Below are 13713 nucleotides of genomic sequence, written 5' to 3' on the forward strand. Positions count from 1 at the left end.
TATCCCTTTCATGCCCTGCCTCCAGTCCACTTACTGATATCTGAACAAGAGAGCCTCATTGAAATTTCAACAAGCAGTTCTGTGAAAATTGAATTTAATCAGAAGCCACTAACAGATTTCTGGATGGGGCTGCACTCAGAGTATCCTGCCATGGCAAATTGGCTGTTAAGACACTGTTGCCTTTTGCAACCACATACCTATGTGAGAGTGGATTCTCAGCCCTCACTAGCATGAAAACTAAATACAGGGACAGATTGTGTGTAGAAAATGATTTAAGACAGACTCTCTCCAATACAACCCAACAGAGTTATGTCCATCCTTTCAAGCACACCCTTCTCATTAACCTGTGGTGAGGTATTCACAATTTTCGATGAACAAATAAGGTTTTATATGGAAGATGGTTAAATAAAGAGCGAAAGTATTGATTATTATATAACTATTTGTGCCCTGGACCTATAAGAGCTTTGTCACTTCCCAGGAGCAGGGTTGTGACAAACTCACTCGTACTGATGTTTAATAAATGTATCGTATAGTGTGTGATTGTTTGTGGCAGGCCTACAATGATTGCAAATAACATTTGAGTGTGCTGACCCTGGTGCTAGAGGGGCTATGCAGCTGGAGGTTGAATATCTGGAGGGGTACGGGACTATAAAAAGTTTGGGAACCACTGCCCTACACCATTACTAACCGTATCCCTGACGTCCTTTCTGCACCGCAGGTGGTGATGGAGTCTGAGGAGCCAGAGCTGAGGGAGTGCGATGAAGCCTTTGAGTCAGATGAAGGCAATGTAGAGTCTTACCTGGAAGAGCCAGAGAGCAGCAGGGAGCTCCTGGAGAGGCTCAAGGAGCTGGAGGTGAGGCCCAGGGAGGGGGAATTCAGGGCTCGTCTAGGCTATATCTCATTTTGTCTGTCTTTAATTCCTCGCACCCTGTCTCCTCACCTCCTCCTCAACTGTATTGGAGGAGAAGGTTCAAGGTCCCTCCACTCTGACCTTCTTCAATGGGTTTTGAGAAGGAGACAAGATGAGGATGAATTAAGAAAGAGCTCAAGTCCTGACCCCTGGAGCTGTTGACCCTCTGGGTACACGCCTTTTCTCATTTGGGCAAAAGTCTGTCTTCGACCCTCTCTCCTCATCCTATCTTCTTCGTGACCCAGAAACCGATAAGTGGTCGAGGAGAGTCCTTCACCGAAGAGTTTTTAAAACTGTCATACCCCATTTGAATCAGCTTTTGTTTTGTCGGAGGAGAAGAGCATGCATACATTTAAAAACAATATTCTACTTATTGTTTTATCTATAAAATGTCTTGCACAGCTAACTTCCTTTTAGTTTTTATCACTTTACAAATTTATTTTTGGATCCACCCCTGTAAAAGTAATTTGCCTGAGTGAAAATTCATTCAACACATTCGGCATACAGTCTGGTGAACTTGGATTGGTCCAGAATAATAACGATGCTTAAAACAGTCACTCAATATTACATCACCCAGTACTTTTGAATGATCTGCAAGTGGAGGAGTCTCATTTTCGTCCATGTTCCTTCCTTGCCGCCTCTCCTCGATTACCTTTGATATTTTTTCAAACGGAGGCAAGAGAGGACGGAGGATGCAGGAGTTGAGCAAATCTAGTTGAGAAAACACCCTGGAGACAGAGCTGCATCAGACAAAGCAATCAATGAAAACGAATAACCGTTTGCAACACTTGATTGATGCAGTTGGTTGTTTTGACTGAAAGCTGCACCTGTCAAAACGATTACCTGCTTCAGTCCAAACAACCAAACTCAATCAAATAATTAAAGTATTTGATTCATCCTAGGGATGGTTCAGCCATGATACTATTTACTATTAATATCATCACTAGTACTTTATTTTTAATATTAGTAGAATTTGTATTTCACTACTTCAAAATGTATGCCAATTTGATAGATGTGAACCTGAATCAAGTGTCTCAGTATAGGAGTGCTGATTTAGGATCAGTTTTGCCTTTTTGATCATAATGAATAAGATTACATGGACTATTACATGGACTTACATGCACTCCTACTCCGAGACTCTTGATACATACAGACCATGATTTCAGGGCTATGCATCTGACTGTATCATAGTCCACCAGGTGTCTCCCTCCTCCTGTGAAAGAAGTGGTTTTGAGTCTATCATGGCAAGTGAATGTCATTTATATGCTGAATAATGGTATTGGATTTGAATGGTTTTGTCAGTCAAAGATCCCTCCCTACATTTTACTAATTAAAAATGTTTGTTTCTTCTGGTGATTAGGGTATTTTGGAAGGGATGTTTTGCGAGTCAAGGGCCACTTCATATGACTTGCGTCCACTCTCCTTTCAGCTTAGTACCGAGACAGATATCCCGTGCTTAATTTGTAAATCGGGAGGTGCTGGAAGAAAAAGTGATCGTGAGAGGGGGGTAAACTGGGGAGTTCTGAGGTACTGGAAAGCATGGGAAAAAAGAAATCACCTTTATAATAAAGCATTGGATGCAAATCATCACATTTACGTAGTGGCATAGAACAGTGGAGTAGAGTCACTTACAGAAGTTGCACACATGGGAAAAAATGTGTGGCCTAGGGTCTGGGAAATTTTAGGCCTTTTTATAAACACATTTCGTGCAATTCTACATCATTTTACATGACTGGAGACTTAGCATAATATTTTCTTAATGCCACGTTCAAAACAACTGGGAAGTCGAAGCTGGGAAATCACCGACTTCAGTGCATTCAACACAACTGGGAAATTATGAAAACTAGCTCTGACTGGAAAAATTTGTTTTTAATGGTCATCCAACTCGAAATTCCAAGTGGGGAACTTTGGCCTCTTTCTAGAGATCAGACTTTCTGATCTGAAGATCACTGACGTCTTGATTCAACCTCGTTTTTTCAGACTCCCAGTTGTCTTGAAAGCGCCATAATACCGCACAAGTGATCGAAATGACAGGCTACTTTGACACTGACAAACTAAGAATCTGAGATCAATAAAAACGACCTTTGTCTTGAATCCATCAATAGCCTAGGCCTAGCTGTGTGGAGACACCTACTGTAGGATACAATCTGAGGAGGAAATTATAGTCCTAAAAATGCTTTCCAGTTTCACTGACTCACACTGATGTGCAGCTCATTCGCTGGTGATGGCTGATGCGCTCCTGACAAAAGCGTAATATTGCAGATAGATTTTGTATTCACATAGATTGTAGTTTCCATCAATGTAATTGCATAATTTCCAATCCCCCATATATTTTGGGGTAAATATATACAGTACAAGTCAAGTTTGGACACACCTACTCATTCTCAGGTTTTTCTTTATTTTTTACAATTTTTTACATTGTAGATTAATAGTGAAGACATCAAAACTATGAAATAACACATATGGAATCATGTAGCAACCCAAAAAGTGGTTACCTCATAAAGCTGGTAGAGAGAATGCCAAGAGTGTACAAAGCTGTCATCAAGCCAAAGGGTGGCTACTTTGAATAATCTGAAATATAAAATGTATATATTATATTTAGATTTGTTTTAACAATTTTTTGGTTACTACATGATTCCATATGTTATCTCATAGTTTTGATGTCTTCATTATTATTTTACAATGTAGAAAATAGTACAAATAAAGAAACTCTTGAATGAGTAGGTATGACCAAACTTTTGACTGGTATTGTGTGTATATATATAAAAACATCTTGGGTATCTTAATTTCCACAATTGACAAATAAAATGCTTAATAATGTAGGAAGTTCATGTGAAGGATTGTTACATATAACCAGGATTTCCATTACAAATTGTACCTTTTTGGCAAGTAATTATTATTTTAGCAAACTATTATTGTGATTCATCCTATATTGTCCCTAACATAATTACCCCATAGCAACAGATATGGGACACACACACTCATACACACTGTCCACCCTTCCCCCACAAACAACCACAAGCTCAGATGTTCAACAGTTGTTCCATCCCTGAGCCCAACTCAAGAAAGGACGTGATGTGCAAATGCATATACAGTTGTAGCTGTTTGAGATGGCATGCAAAATTGAGCAAGAATGGGCAGATTTGATTAACCAATGTCAAGTCCTAGCTGATGGAGCTCAGATATATCCCCTTCCCCTGAAACACACATGCTGGTCCTCCGTTGTGACCATTTTCCCAAGCATCTCTGTGCAGTCAGACCTTTTATTATTTGGTGCCACCAGGGCCACAATTTGCCCCCTCTGATTTGTCTGAGTGTGACCCCCTCCCCATGGGTTACTGCAGCTAGTGTTGCCGGCACTGCCACAACCTGGGTGGGGGCAACCCACCGGAATCGTACAAGGTTGTCAAGGTTCTCATTAGCAGCTTTGAGAAATTCCTTGTATATTATGCTCACCCGGGCCTCCCGAGTGGCGCTGCGGTCTGAGCTGCTAATGAGAACCTTGACAACCTTGTACGATTCCGGTGGGGTGCCCCCACCCAGGTTGTGGCAGTGCCGGCAACACTAGCTGCAGTAACCCATGGGGAGGGGGTCACACTCAGACAAATCAGAGGGGGCAAATTGTGGTGTCACTACAGATCCGGGTTCATTCCCAGGCTGTGTCGCAGCAGGCTGAGACCAGGAGACCCATGAGGCGGCACACAATTGGCCCATTGTCGACCGGTTTAGGGGAGGATTTGGCCGGCCAAGATGTCCCATTGCGCTGTAACGACTCCTGTGACTGGCCGGGCGCATGCACGCTGACACGGTCTCCAGTTGGACGGTGTTTCCTCCGACTCATTGGAGCGGCTGGCTTTCGGGTTAAGCGAGCAGTGTGTCAAGAAGCAGTGTTGCTTGGCAGAGTCGTGTTTCGGAAGACGCATGGCTCTCAACCTTTGCCTCTCCCGAGTCCGTACGGGAGTTGCAGCAATTCGACAAGACTGTAACAACCAAATTGGGGAGAAAGAGGTATGAAATTATTTCAAAATATTATGCTCACCCATCAGGGGGCTTTGGCTTCGTAAGGCCAACCCTGGCAGGCTCAGAACCTTCAGAGGGTGGTGCTGATTTAGTAGGTCTCTGAATAGAATTAAAAGAAGAGGCAACTCGAATGAGCTTTGATCCCATTTAATAAAATTTTTACATTGCAAATAGTGACAATTATTTTTCATGCCACAAGAGCTACCGGATCCAGCCAAATAGGTTTCAGAATGAAACAGTCCAAAACAAAACTGAGGTGCCGGATCCTGTTCCAGCAGGATCCGGCTCAAATTAAGCACTGCGGATATCACGTGACTGAGTAACCTGCAGCTTCTCTTAGGCCTTTTCTTTATAAAGCCATTTAAAAGGCTCTTCTATTAGCGACTGTGTTAAATCTCCTAACTCAGCACAATGGACCCTTGCGGCACCTTTTCAGGTGTTGTGAAAACTTTTAGTCTCCCAGCTCTCCCGGCCATCATCTCCTGAGCCCTAGTGGCAGAATGAGAGGTGGGAAAGAAAGTTCTTTAAAACACTTTTCTCAGAGCACCTGTTTGAAAACCGTGTTTAGTGTTTATAATCATGCCACTGTGATGGAGAGGGCTCTTAATGTTACTGTGGTTAAATTCCCTTGGCTGAGGCCTTACAGCACTTATGTTGCAGAATCAGGCCAAGGTCTTCTGCCTTTGCCAGCCCACACTTTGAATAGAGTACACTATTGAAACGTAATGCACGTATTGCTCTCAGATTGGATAGTTGAGTGACGGATTAAGTTTCACACGTGACATTAGGATCACACACATACATGAACACACACACAGTCAATTCCATACACACACTCTACGAAGATGAAACCTTCACAAAATGTCACACACTCTCCCTGTCCCTACCGTATACACAGGCAAACACCTTCACCCTTAGCGCAGCTGCGTATTGATGTGTGAATCAGGCTGTAATTACTGCTGCGTCTCTTCCCTGTGCTGGGGTGTCTCTGGGTAATATCTCTGTAAATATATTCATTGTGATCATCTTGTTCTGCTCACTGAGGGCCCCACCCGCCCGAGGCAGAACCAAATCTCAAGAAGATTATACAATGACCTGGTAGGTGCTGCAGGTCACTGACTACCAAAACAGAATGTTTTTAAAACTGTTTTCCCCCCACAGCAGTCAGAACCTTGAACTCCATTCACTAGCCCCCCCACCCCCTCCCTATGGCTGCTCTAGGGATCCCCGACTTTTATGGATTGTTGATATTTATGAATTGTGGCGATGCTATTCTAGCTGCTTGGCACATTTGTGAATGTAAATTCTGTATATGTCAGTGGAGGCTGCTGAGGGAGGACGACTCATAATAATTGTTGGAACGAAGCTTATGAAATGGCATCAAACGAAATCATGTGTTTGATGCATTTGATACCATTCCACTGATTCCGCTCCAGCCATTACCACAAGCCCGTCCTCACCAATTAAGGTGCATATATATATATATATATACAGTGCCTTGCGAAAATATTCGGCCCCCTTGAACTTTGCGACCTTTTGCCACATTTCAGGCTTCAAACAAAAAGATATAAAACTGTATTTTTTTGTGAAGAACCAACAACAAGTGGGACACAATCATGAAGTGGAACGACATTTATTGGATATTTCAAACCTTTTTAACAAATCAAAAACTGAAAAATTGGTCGTGCAAAATTATTCAGCCACCTTAAGTTAATACTTTGTAGCGCCACCTTTTGCTGCGATTACAGCTGTAAGTCGCTTGGGGTATGTCTCTATCAGTTTTGCACATCCAGAGACTGACATTTTTTCCCATTCCTCCTTGCAAAACAGCTCGAGCTCAGTGAGGTTGGATGGGGAGCATTTGTGAACATCAGTTTTCAGTTCTTTCCACAGATTCTCGATTGGATTCAGGTCTGGACTTTGACTTGGCCATTCTAACACCTGGATATGTTTATTTTTGAAACATTCCATTGTAGATTTTGCTTTATGTTTTGGATCATTGTCTTGTTTGAAGACAAATCTCCATCCCAGTCTCAGGTCTTCTGCAGACTCCATCAGGTTTTCTTCCAGAATGGTCCTGTATTTGGCTCCATCCATCTTCCCATCAATTTTAACCATCTTCCCTGTCCCTGCTGAAGAAAAGCAGGCCCAAACCATGATGCTACCACCACCATGTTTGACAGTGGGGATGGTATGTTCAGGGTGATGAGCTGTGTTGCTTTTACGCCAAACATAACGTTTTGCAATGTTGCCAAAAAGTTCAATTTTGGTTTCATCTGACCAGAGCACCTTCTTCCACATGTTTGGTGTGTCTCCCAGGTGGCTTGTGGCAAACTTTAAACGGCACTTTTTATGGATATCTTTAAGAAATGGCTTTCTTCTTGCCACTCTTCCATAAAGGCCAGATGTGTGCAATATACAACTGATTGTTGTCCTATGGACAGAGTCTCCCACCTCAGCTGTAGATCTCTGCAGTTCATCCAGAGTGATCATGGGCCTCTTGGCTGCATCTCTGATCAGTCTTCTCCTTGTATGAGCTGAAAGTTTAGAGGGACGGCCAGGTCTTGGTAGATTTGCAGTGGTCTGATACTCCTTCCATTTCAATATTATCGCTTGCACAGTGCTCCTTGGGATGTTTAAATCTTGGGAAATCTTTTTGTATCCAAATCTGGCTTTAAACTTCTTCACAACAGTATCTCGGACCTGCCTGGTGTGTTCCTTGTTCTTCATGATGCTCTCTGCGCTTTTAACGGACCTCTGAGACTATCACAGTGCAGGTGCATTTATACGGAGACTTGATTACACACAGGTGGATTGTATTTATCATCATTAGTCATTTAGGTCAACATTGGATCATTCAGAGATCCTCACTGAACTTCTGGAGAGAGTTTGCTGCACTGAAAGTAAAGGGGCTGAATAATTTTGCACGCCCAATTTTTCAGTTTTTGATTTGTTAAAAAAGTTTGAAATATCCAATAAATGTCATTCCACTTCATTATTGTGTCCCACTTGTTGTTGATTCTTCACAAAAAAATGCAGTTTTATATCTTTGTTTGAAGCCTGAAATGTGGCAAAAGGTCGCAAAGTTCAAGGGGGGCGAATACTTTCGCAAGGCACTGTATATATGTGTATATTAGTTCAGAGCTACAGTACTCTAAACAAATACCACCAACCTTGGTTGCGTGGCAATAAAGTATCTGGTTTACAGTGGTGTAAAGTACTTAAATAAAAATACTTTAAAGTACAACTGAAGTAGGTTTTGGGGGAATCTGTACATTTTACATTTTTTGACAACTTTTACTTCACTCCTAAAGAAAATGATGTACTTTTTACTCCATACATTTTCCCTGACACCGTAATGCTTAGCAGGACAGGAAAATGGTCCAATTCATGCAGTTATCAAGAGAACCTCCTTGGTCATCCCTACTGCCTCTGATCTGGCGGACTCACTAAACACAAATGCTTATTTTGTAAATTATGTCTGAGTGTTGGAGCATGCTCCTGGATAGCCGTAAATAAAATAAATAAATGAAAGAATTGTGACATCCTGTTTTTCTTAATCTAAGGAATTTTAAATGATTTATACTTTGGATAATTATTTATATTTAAAACCAACTACTTTTAGACTTGTGTTTTACTAGGTGACTCCATTTTTACTTTCAGGTATCTTTACTTTTACTCAAGTATGACAATTCGGTACATTTTTCACCTCTGCATGTTTCTCTTTAGGTGGTAGGCTATCCACAGTCCAAAACTGAAAATCTTAGAAACAATGTTGCAACTGATCTGAACTGGCCTGACTTGCCCACACACTCTCCCTCTTTCTGTCTTACACACACACCCTCCACTGGAGAATGCAATGATTTCTGACTAAGCGACAGTCATCGAGCCTCAAGCTAGACTGTTTGATTCCTATTCTACTTCGAAACCTCGTAGACAAGCAAATTGAAAACTTTGTTTTCTCTGCTCGGTTGCGATGGGAATCGATGTTGCCAAAATAATTTGGTCTCCTGTCCTCCCGTTCCCCTCACCATCCACCATTCCCTGATCATTGATCACTTGGGACCATCACTGCTTCTGTGACGCACTGTAGAGGGAGCGTTAAATGTGTGACTGCTGTTTTGATGTGCAATCACTGGTGGCTTAGGTGCCTCTATTTCTATGAAGACATGTTTTGTTCTTTCGCACCTTCTCTCCCTCTATTGCCTCACTCCCTTTTTATTCCAATCAGCATGTTCTTTCTCATTCCTCCTACTAACTCTCTCCGTCTTGTCTCTGTTTCCCTCCCATTTCATTCTTTCAATCTTTCAGAAACGATCTCCTCCCCTTTGTTTCAGTCCCCCATCACACCTTTGATTTCATAGTTGCCGTGGTGACATGTTCCCGCCTTTGATCATGGCGAATAAGACATTGGCAGGATTCTCTTTTTAATGAGTTCACCAATTTACACCTATTACAGCAAGGATATATATCTATATTTTTTATAAACGGTCCTTGTTTAGATGTATCAAACCCCTTTGGAGATCTACCTAATCTTTTGCTCTTTCGTTTATTCTTTCGCATTGTCAAATTCTCCATGGGGGCGATTGTGAAATCAACTGATTTTGTTCATTCTCGACCACAAAGAAGCTTGCTCTTCTAGGTGTAGACATTGAAATGCACTGTGATCATGAGAGACAGGTGGGGATGAATCTCCCGAGGTTGATCTTTGTTTCAAATTTATGGTTTCGATAGATGTATGTAATTGGTCTCCCTCTCTCTTTTCTATGTCTTTGTCCTTTCTCTCTCCTTTGTAGGCTGAGAATTCAGCCCTGGCCCTTGCGAATGAAAGCCAGAGAGAAGCCTATGAAAGGTGTCTGGATGAGGTGAGTTTCATATAGAGAAGGAGAAGGTCGTCCTGACAGTGTCACACTGTTTTGTCTGTCTCTGTAACCACTACATAAGTTCTCAGCTTTTATACACTGCTAAGTTTACTATTCTTAAGACTCCAAAATCATTCTCCATTTATGACCAAAGACTGTAGTAAAGATGAAACTTTAATTCTATCTTTTTCAGGTGGCCAATCATGTGGTACAGGCCCTTCTGAATCAAAAGGTAAGACATAGTTCATGAAGACAAATCGATGACGTTCAGACTCAACAGTCTAACAAGTTAATGAGCAGTTATTTTACACAAGTTTAGAGTGTTCGTGCGTGCATGCCTCCGTCTGTAAATGTGAAGGTTTGTTGATTTGTTTTGTGTGTGTGTTTGTTCTAGGACCTGCGGGAGGAGTGTATTAAGCTGAAGATGCGTGTGTTTGACCTGGAGAGACAGAACAAAACCCTGACTGAGCTCTTTGCCCAGAAACTACACCCCCAGGCCAGCCATCTGCAACAGGTACAGAATGTGTGATGTGTTCTGTGTGTGTTCATGAAATTGATTTCTCTGTGAAGATTTAGAAATTACGCATAAATGAACAAGTTGCTTTTCATTTTGTTTCAGTTGCTTAGTTTTTGCAAAACTGTAATGAATTTGACAAGATAAAGGATAATTAGGCATGAGTTAATTATCTGCCAAAATTGTTGCAACCCCTATTACGAGCCTATTCAACCTCTCTTTCGTATCGTCTGAGATCCCCAAAGATTGGAAAGCTGCCGCAGTCATCCCCCTCTTCAAAGGGGGTGACACTAGACCCAAACTGCTACAGACCTATATCTATCCTACCCTGCCTTTCTAAGGTTTTCGAAAGCCAAGTTAACAAACAGATCACCGACCATTTCGAATCCCACCATGCCTTCTCCGCTACGCAATCTGGTTTCCGAGCTGGTCGTGGGTGCACCTCAGCCACTCTCAAGGTCCTAAACGATATCATAACCGCCATTGATAAGAGACTACTGTGCAGCTGTATTCATCGACCTGGCCAAGGCTTTCGACTCTGTCAATCACCACATTCTTATCGGAAGACTCAACAGCCTTGGTTTCTCAAATGGCTGCCTTGCCTGGTTCACCAACTACTTCTCAGAGTTCAGTGTGTCAAATCGGAGGGCCTTTTGTCCGGACCTCTGGCAGTCTCTATGGGGGTGCCACAGGGTTCAATTCTCGGGCCGATTCTCTTCTCTGTATACATTAATGATGTCACTCTTGCTGCTGGTGATTCTCTGATCCACCTCTACGCAGATGACACCATTCTGTATACTTCTGGCCCTTCTTTGGACACTGTGTTAACTAACCTCCAAACGAGCTTCAATGCCATACAACTCTCCTTCCGTCCAGAGAGCCAGTTTAGTTCCTGAAAGCAGCTCCTGCCTATTTGTACGTGGACTCACCTTCAATACTACCCTGATCAACTTATTCTGGGCTATCTGGAGCTTCCCCTTCATAAGTTTAGATAAGCCCCCAAACCAGGAAGTACTAGCATAGTCAAAATGGCATTGAATGAGGGCAGTAGCTAGCACTTTCCTTATCAAGCATCTTGGACTTTCTAGCCAAAACCTTAGTCCTGGCATTAACCTTCCCTAGCACCTTATTGCCCATGCTCACACTCCCCAAACTTCCATCAAGGATACATCCCAAGTAGCTAACAGAGGTTTTCGTAGTCAGCACCTCACCCCCTAACTCCACTCTGATTTCAGACTGGTGGCTGACTAAATACTTTTTTGCCCCACTGTATATCGACATACCAAGAAAGGCCGCTCAGCAAGGAAGAAGCCACTGCTCCAAAACCGCCATAAAAAAGCTAGACTACGGTTTGCAACTGCACATGGGGACAAAGATTGTGCTTTTTGGAGAAATGTTCTTTGGTCTGATGAAACAAAAATAGAACTGTTTGGCCATAATGACCATCGTTATGTTTGGAGGAAAAAGGGGCAGGCTTGCAAGCCGAAGAACACCATCCCAAACGTGAAGCACGGGGGTGGCAGCATCATGTTGTGGGGGTGCTTTGCTGCAGGAGGGACTGGTGCACTTCACAAAATTGATGGCATCATGAGGAAAGACAATTATGTGGATATATTGAAGCAAACCCTCAAGACATCAGTCAGGAAGTTAAAGCTTGGTCGCAAATGGGTCTTCCAAATGGACAATGTCCCCAAGCATACTTCCAAAGTTGTGTCAAAATGGCTTAAAGACAACAAAGTCAAGGTATTGGAGTGGCCATCACAAAGCCCTGACCTCATAGCCTGGTTCCTCTCTAGGTTTCTTCCTAGGTTCTGGCCTTTTCTAGCCACTGTGCTTTACACTTGCATTGCTTGCTGTTTGAGGTTTTAGGCTGGGTTTCTGTACAGCACTTTGTGACATCAGCTGATGTAAGAAGGACATTTTAAATACGATTGATTGATTGATTGACCTCAATCCTATAGAAAATTTGTGGGCAGGACTGAAAAAGTGTGTGCGTGCAAGGAGGCCTACAAACCTGACTCAGTTACACCAGCTCTGTCGGGAAGGAATGGGCCAAAATTCACCCAACTTATTGTGGGAAGCTTACCCGAAACGTTTGACCCAAGTTAGCCAATGCTACCAAATTCACATTGGGAATGTGATGAAATAATTCTCTCTGCTATTATTTTGACATTTCACATTCTTCAAATAGTGGTGATCCTAATTGACCTAAGGCAGGGAATTTTTACTAGGATTAAATGTCAGGAATGGTGAAAAACTGAGTTTAAATGTAATTGTCTAAGGTGTATGTAAACTTCCGACTTCAACTGTATATAGACTTTTTCTATTGACTATGTTTATTCTATGTGTAACTCTGTGTTGTTTGTGACACACTGCTTTGCTTTATCTTGGCCAGGTCGCAGTTTTAAATGAGAACTTGTTCTCAACTAGCCTACCTGGTTAAATGAAGGTGAAATAAAAATAAAATATATAGAAATCAGTACTGACAGACTGTTGTTGAAAGTGTGACCAAAGAATGGATTTAAGTCTGTCCGTTCGCTCTCGGATCATTTTGGGCTGTTAATGAGAATTTTGATATGAATGTTTTTTTCTATAATTCCTCACATCAGAATACCCACAGAGAAAATAACACCTATCCCATCAAATTGGAGAGACTCATTTTTGCCTGTGTGTAATATGCTTATCTAAACCACTGGGGGAGAGGGAGAACCTCTTTTCTGCCTTGCTTGTCTCCTGTTCATTATGATTATATTCAGAACACGATCAAAGTATGGTCCTATGTGTCATCCTGTTTCTGTTTAGTACTTAATAAGAACTGTGTTTCTGAGGTAATCTGCTTTCATTTGGTAGGGAGATGAGAAGTTCTCCCACATCTCTGTCACGCTGATCTCATTATTGTTGTTGCTTAGGTGATTGTTGTCAAGGTGAAATGTGGAACTGTTATATGAAGGCCAGTTTTAGAGTTATATCACATATCCTCCATAGTGTGTAGTGCTCTATTCTGTGTTGATATAGTCAGATGTTAGATTGAAATATTACAACGAGGACTATGATGCCTTGCTGCTCTTTGGATTTACAGTGGGGCAAAAAAGTATTTAGTCAGCCACCAATTGTGCAAGTTCTCCCACTTAAAAATACGAGAGGCCTGTAATTTTCATCATAGGTACACTTCAACTATGAAAGACAAAATTAGAAAAAAAATCCAGGAAATCACATTGTAGGATTTTTAATGAATTTATTTGCAATTTATGGTGGAAAATAAGTATTTGGTCACCTACAAACAAGCAAGAGTTCTGGCTCTCACAGACCTGTAACTTCTTCTTTAAGAGGCTCCTCTGTCCTCCACTCGTTACCTGTATTAATGGCACCTGTTTGAACTTGTTATCAGTATAAAAGACACCTGTCCA

General features: G+C 41.9%; 1 protein-coding gene across 5 annotated transcripts in view; it reads left to right on the forward strand.

Moving 5' to 3' along the window:
• LOC112254724 (nck-associated protein 5-like) overlaps nt 1-13713 on the forward strand; it is a 252820-nt gene that overhangs the window by 221675 nt on the left and 17432 nt on the right. For 4 of the 5 annotated variants that reach the window (XM_042324568.1, XM_042324569.1, XM_024427508.2 and 1 more), the window contains 4 exons: nt 719-853; nt 9727-9795; nt 9986-10024; nt 10187-10306. In XM_042324568.1, coding sequence (XP_042180502.1) covers nt 725-853; nt 9727-9795; nt 9986-10024; nt 10187-10306 — 357 coding nt within the window. In that variant the 5' untranslated portion in view covers nt 719-724. Of the gene's footprint in view, nt 1-313; nt 854-9726; nt 9796-9985; nt 10025-10186; nt 10307-13713 lie in introns of those variants that run through there. The other variant, XM_024427507.2, reaches the window with a different exon arrangement.

The sequence above is a fragment of the Oncorhynchus tshawytscha genome, linkage group LG07 (assembly GCF_018296145.1).
Source record: "Oncorhynchus tshawytscha isolate Ot180627B linkage group LG07, Otsh_v2.0, whole genome shotgun sequence".
NCBI classification, from domain to species: domain Eukaryota; kingdom Metazoa; phylum Chordata; class Actinopteri; order Salmoniformes; family Salmonidae; genus Oncorhynchus; species Oncorhynchus tshawytscha.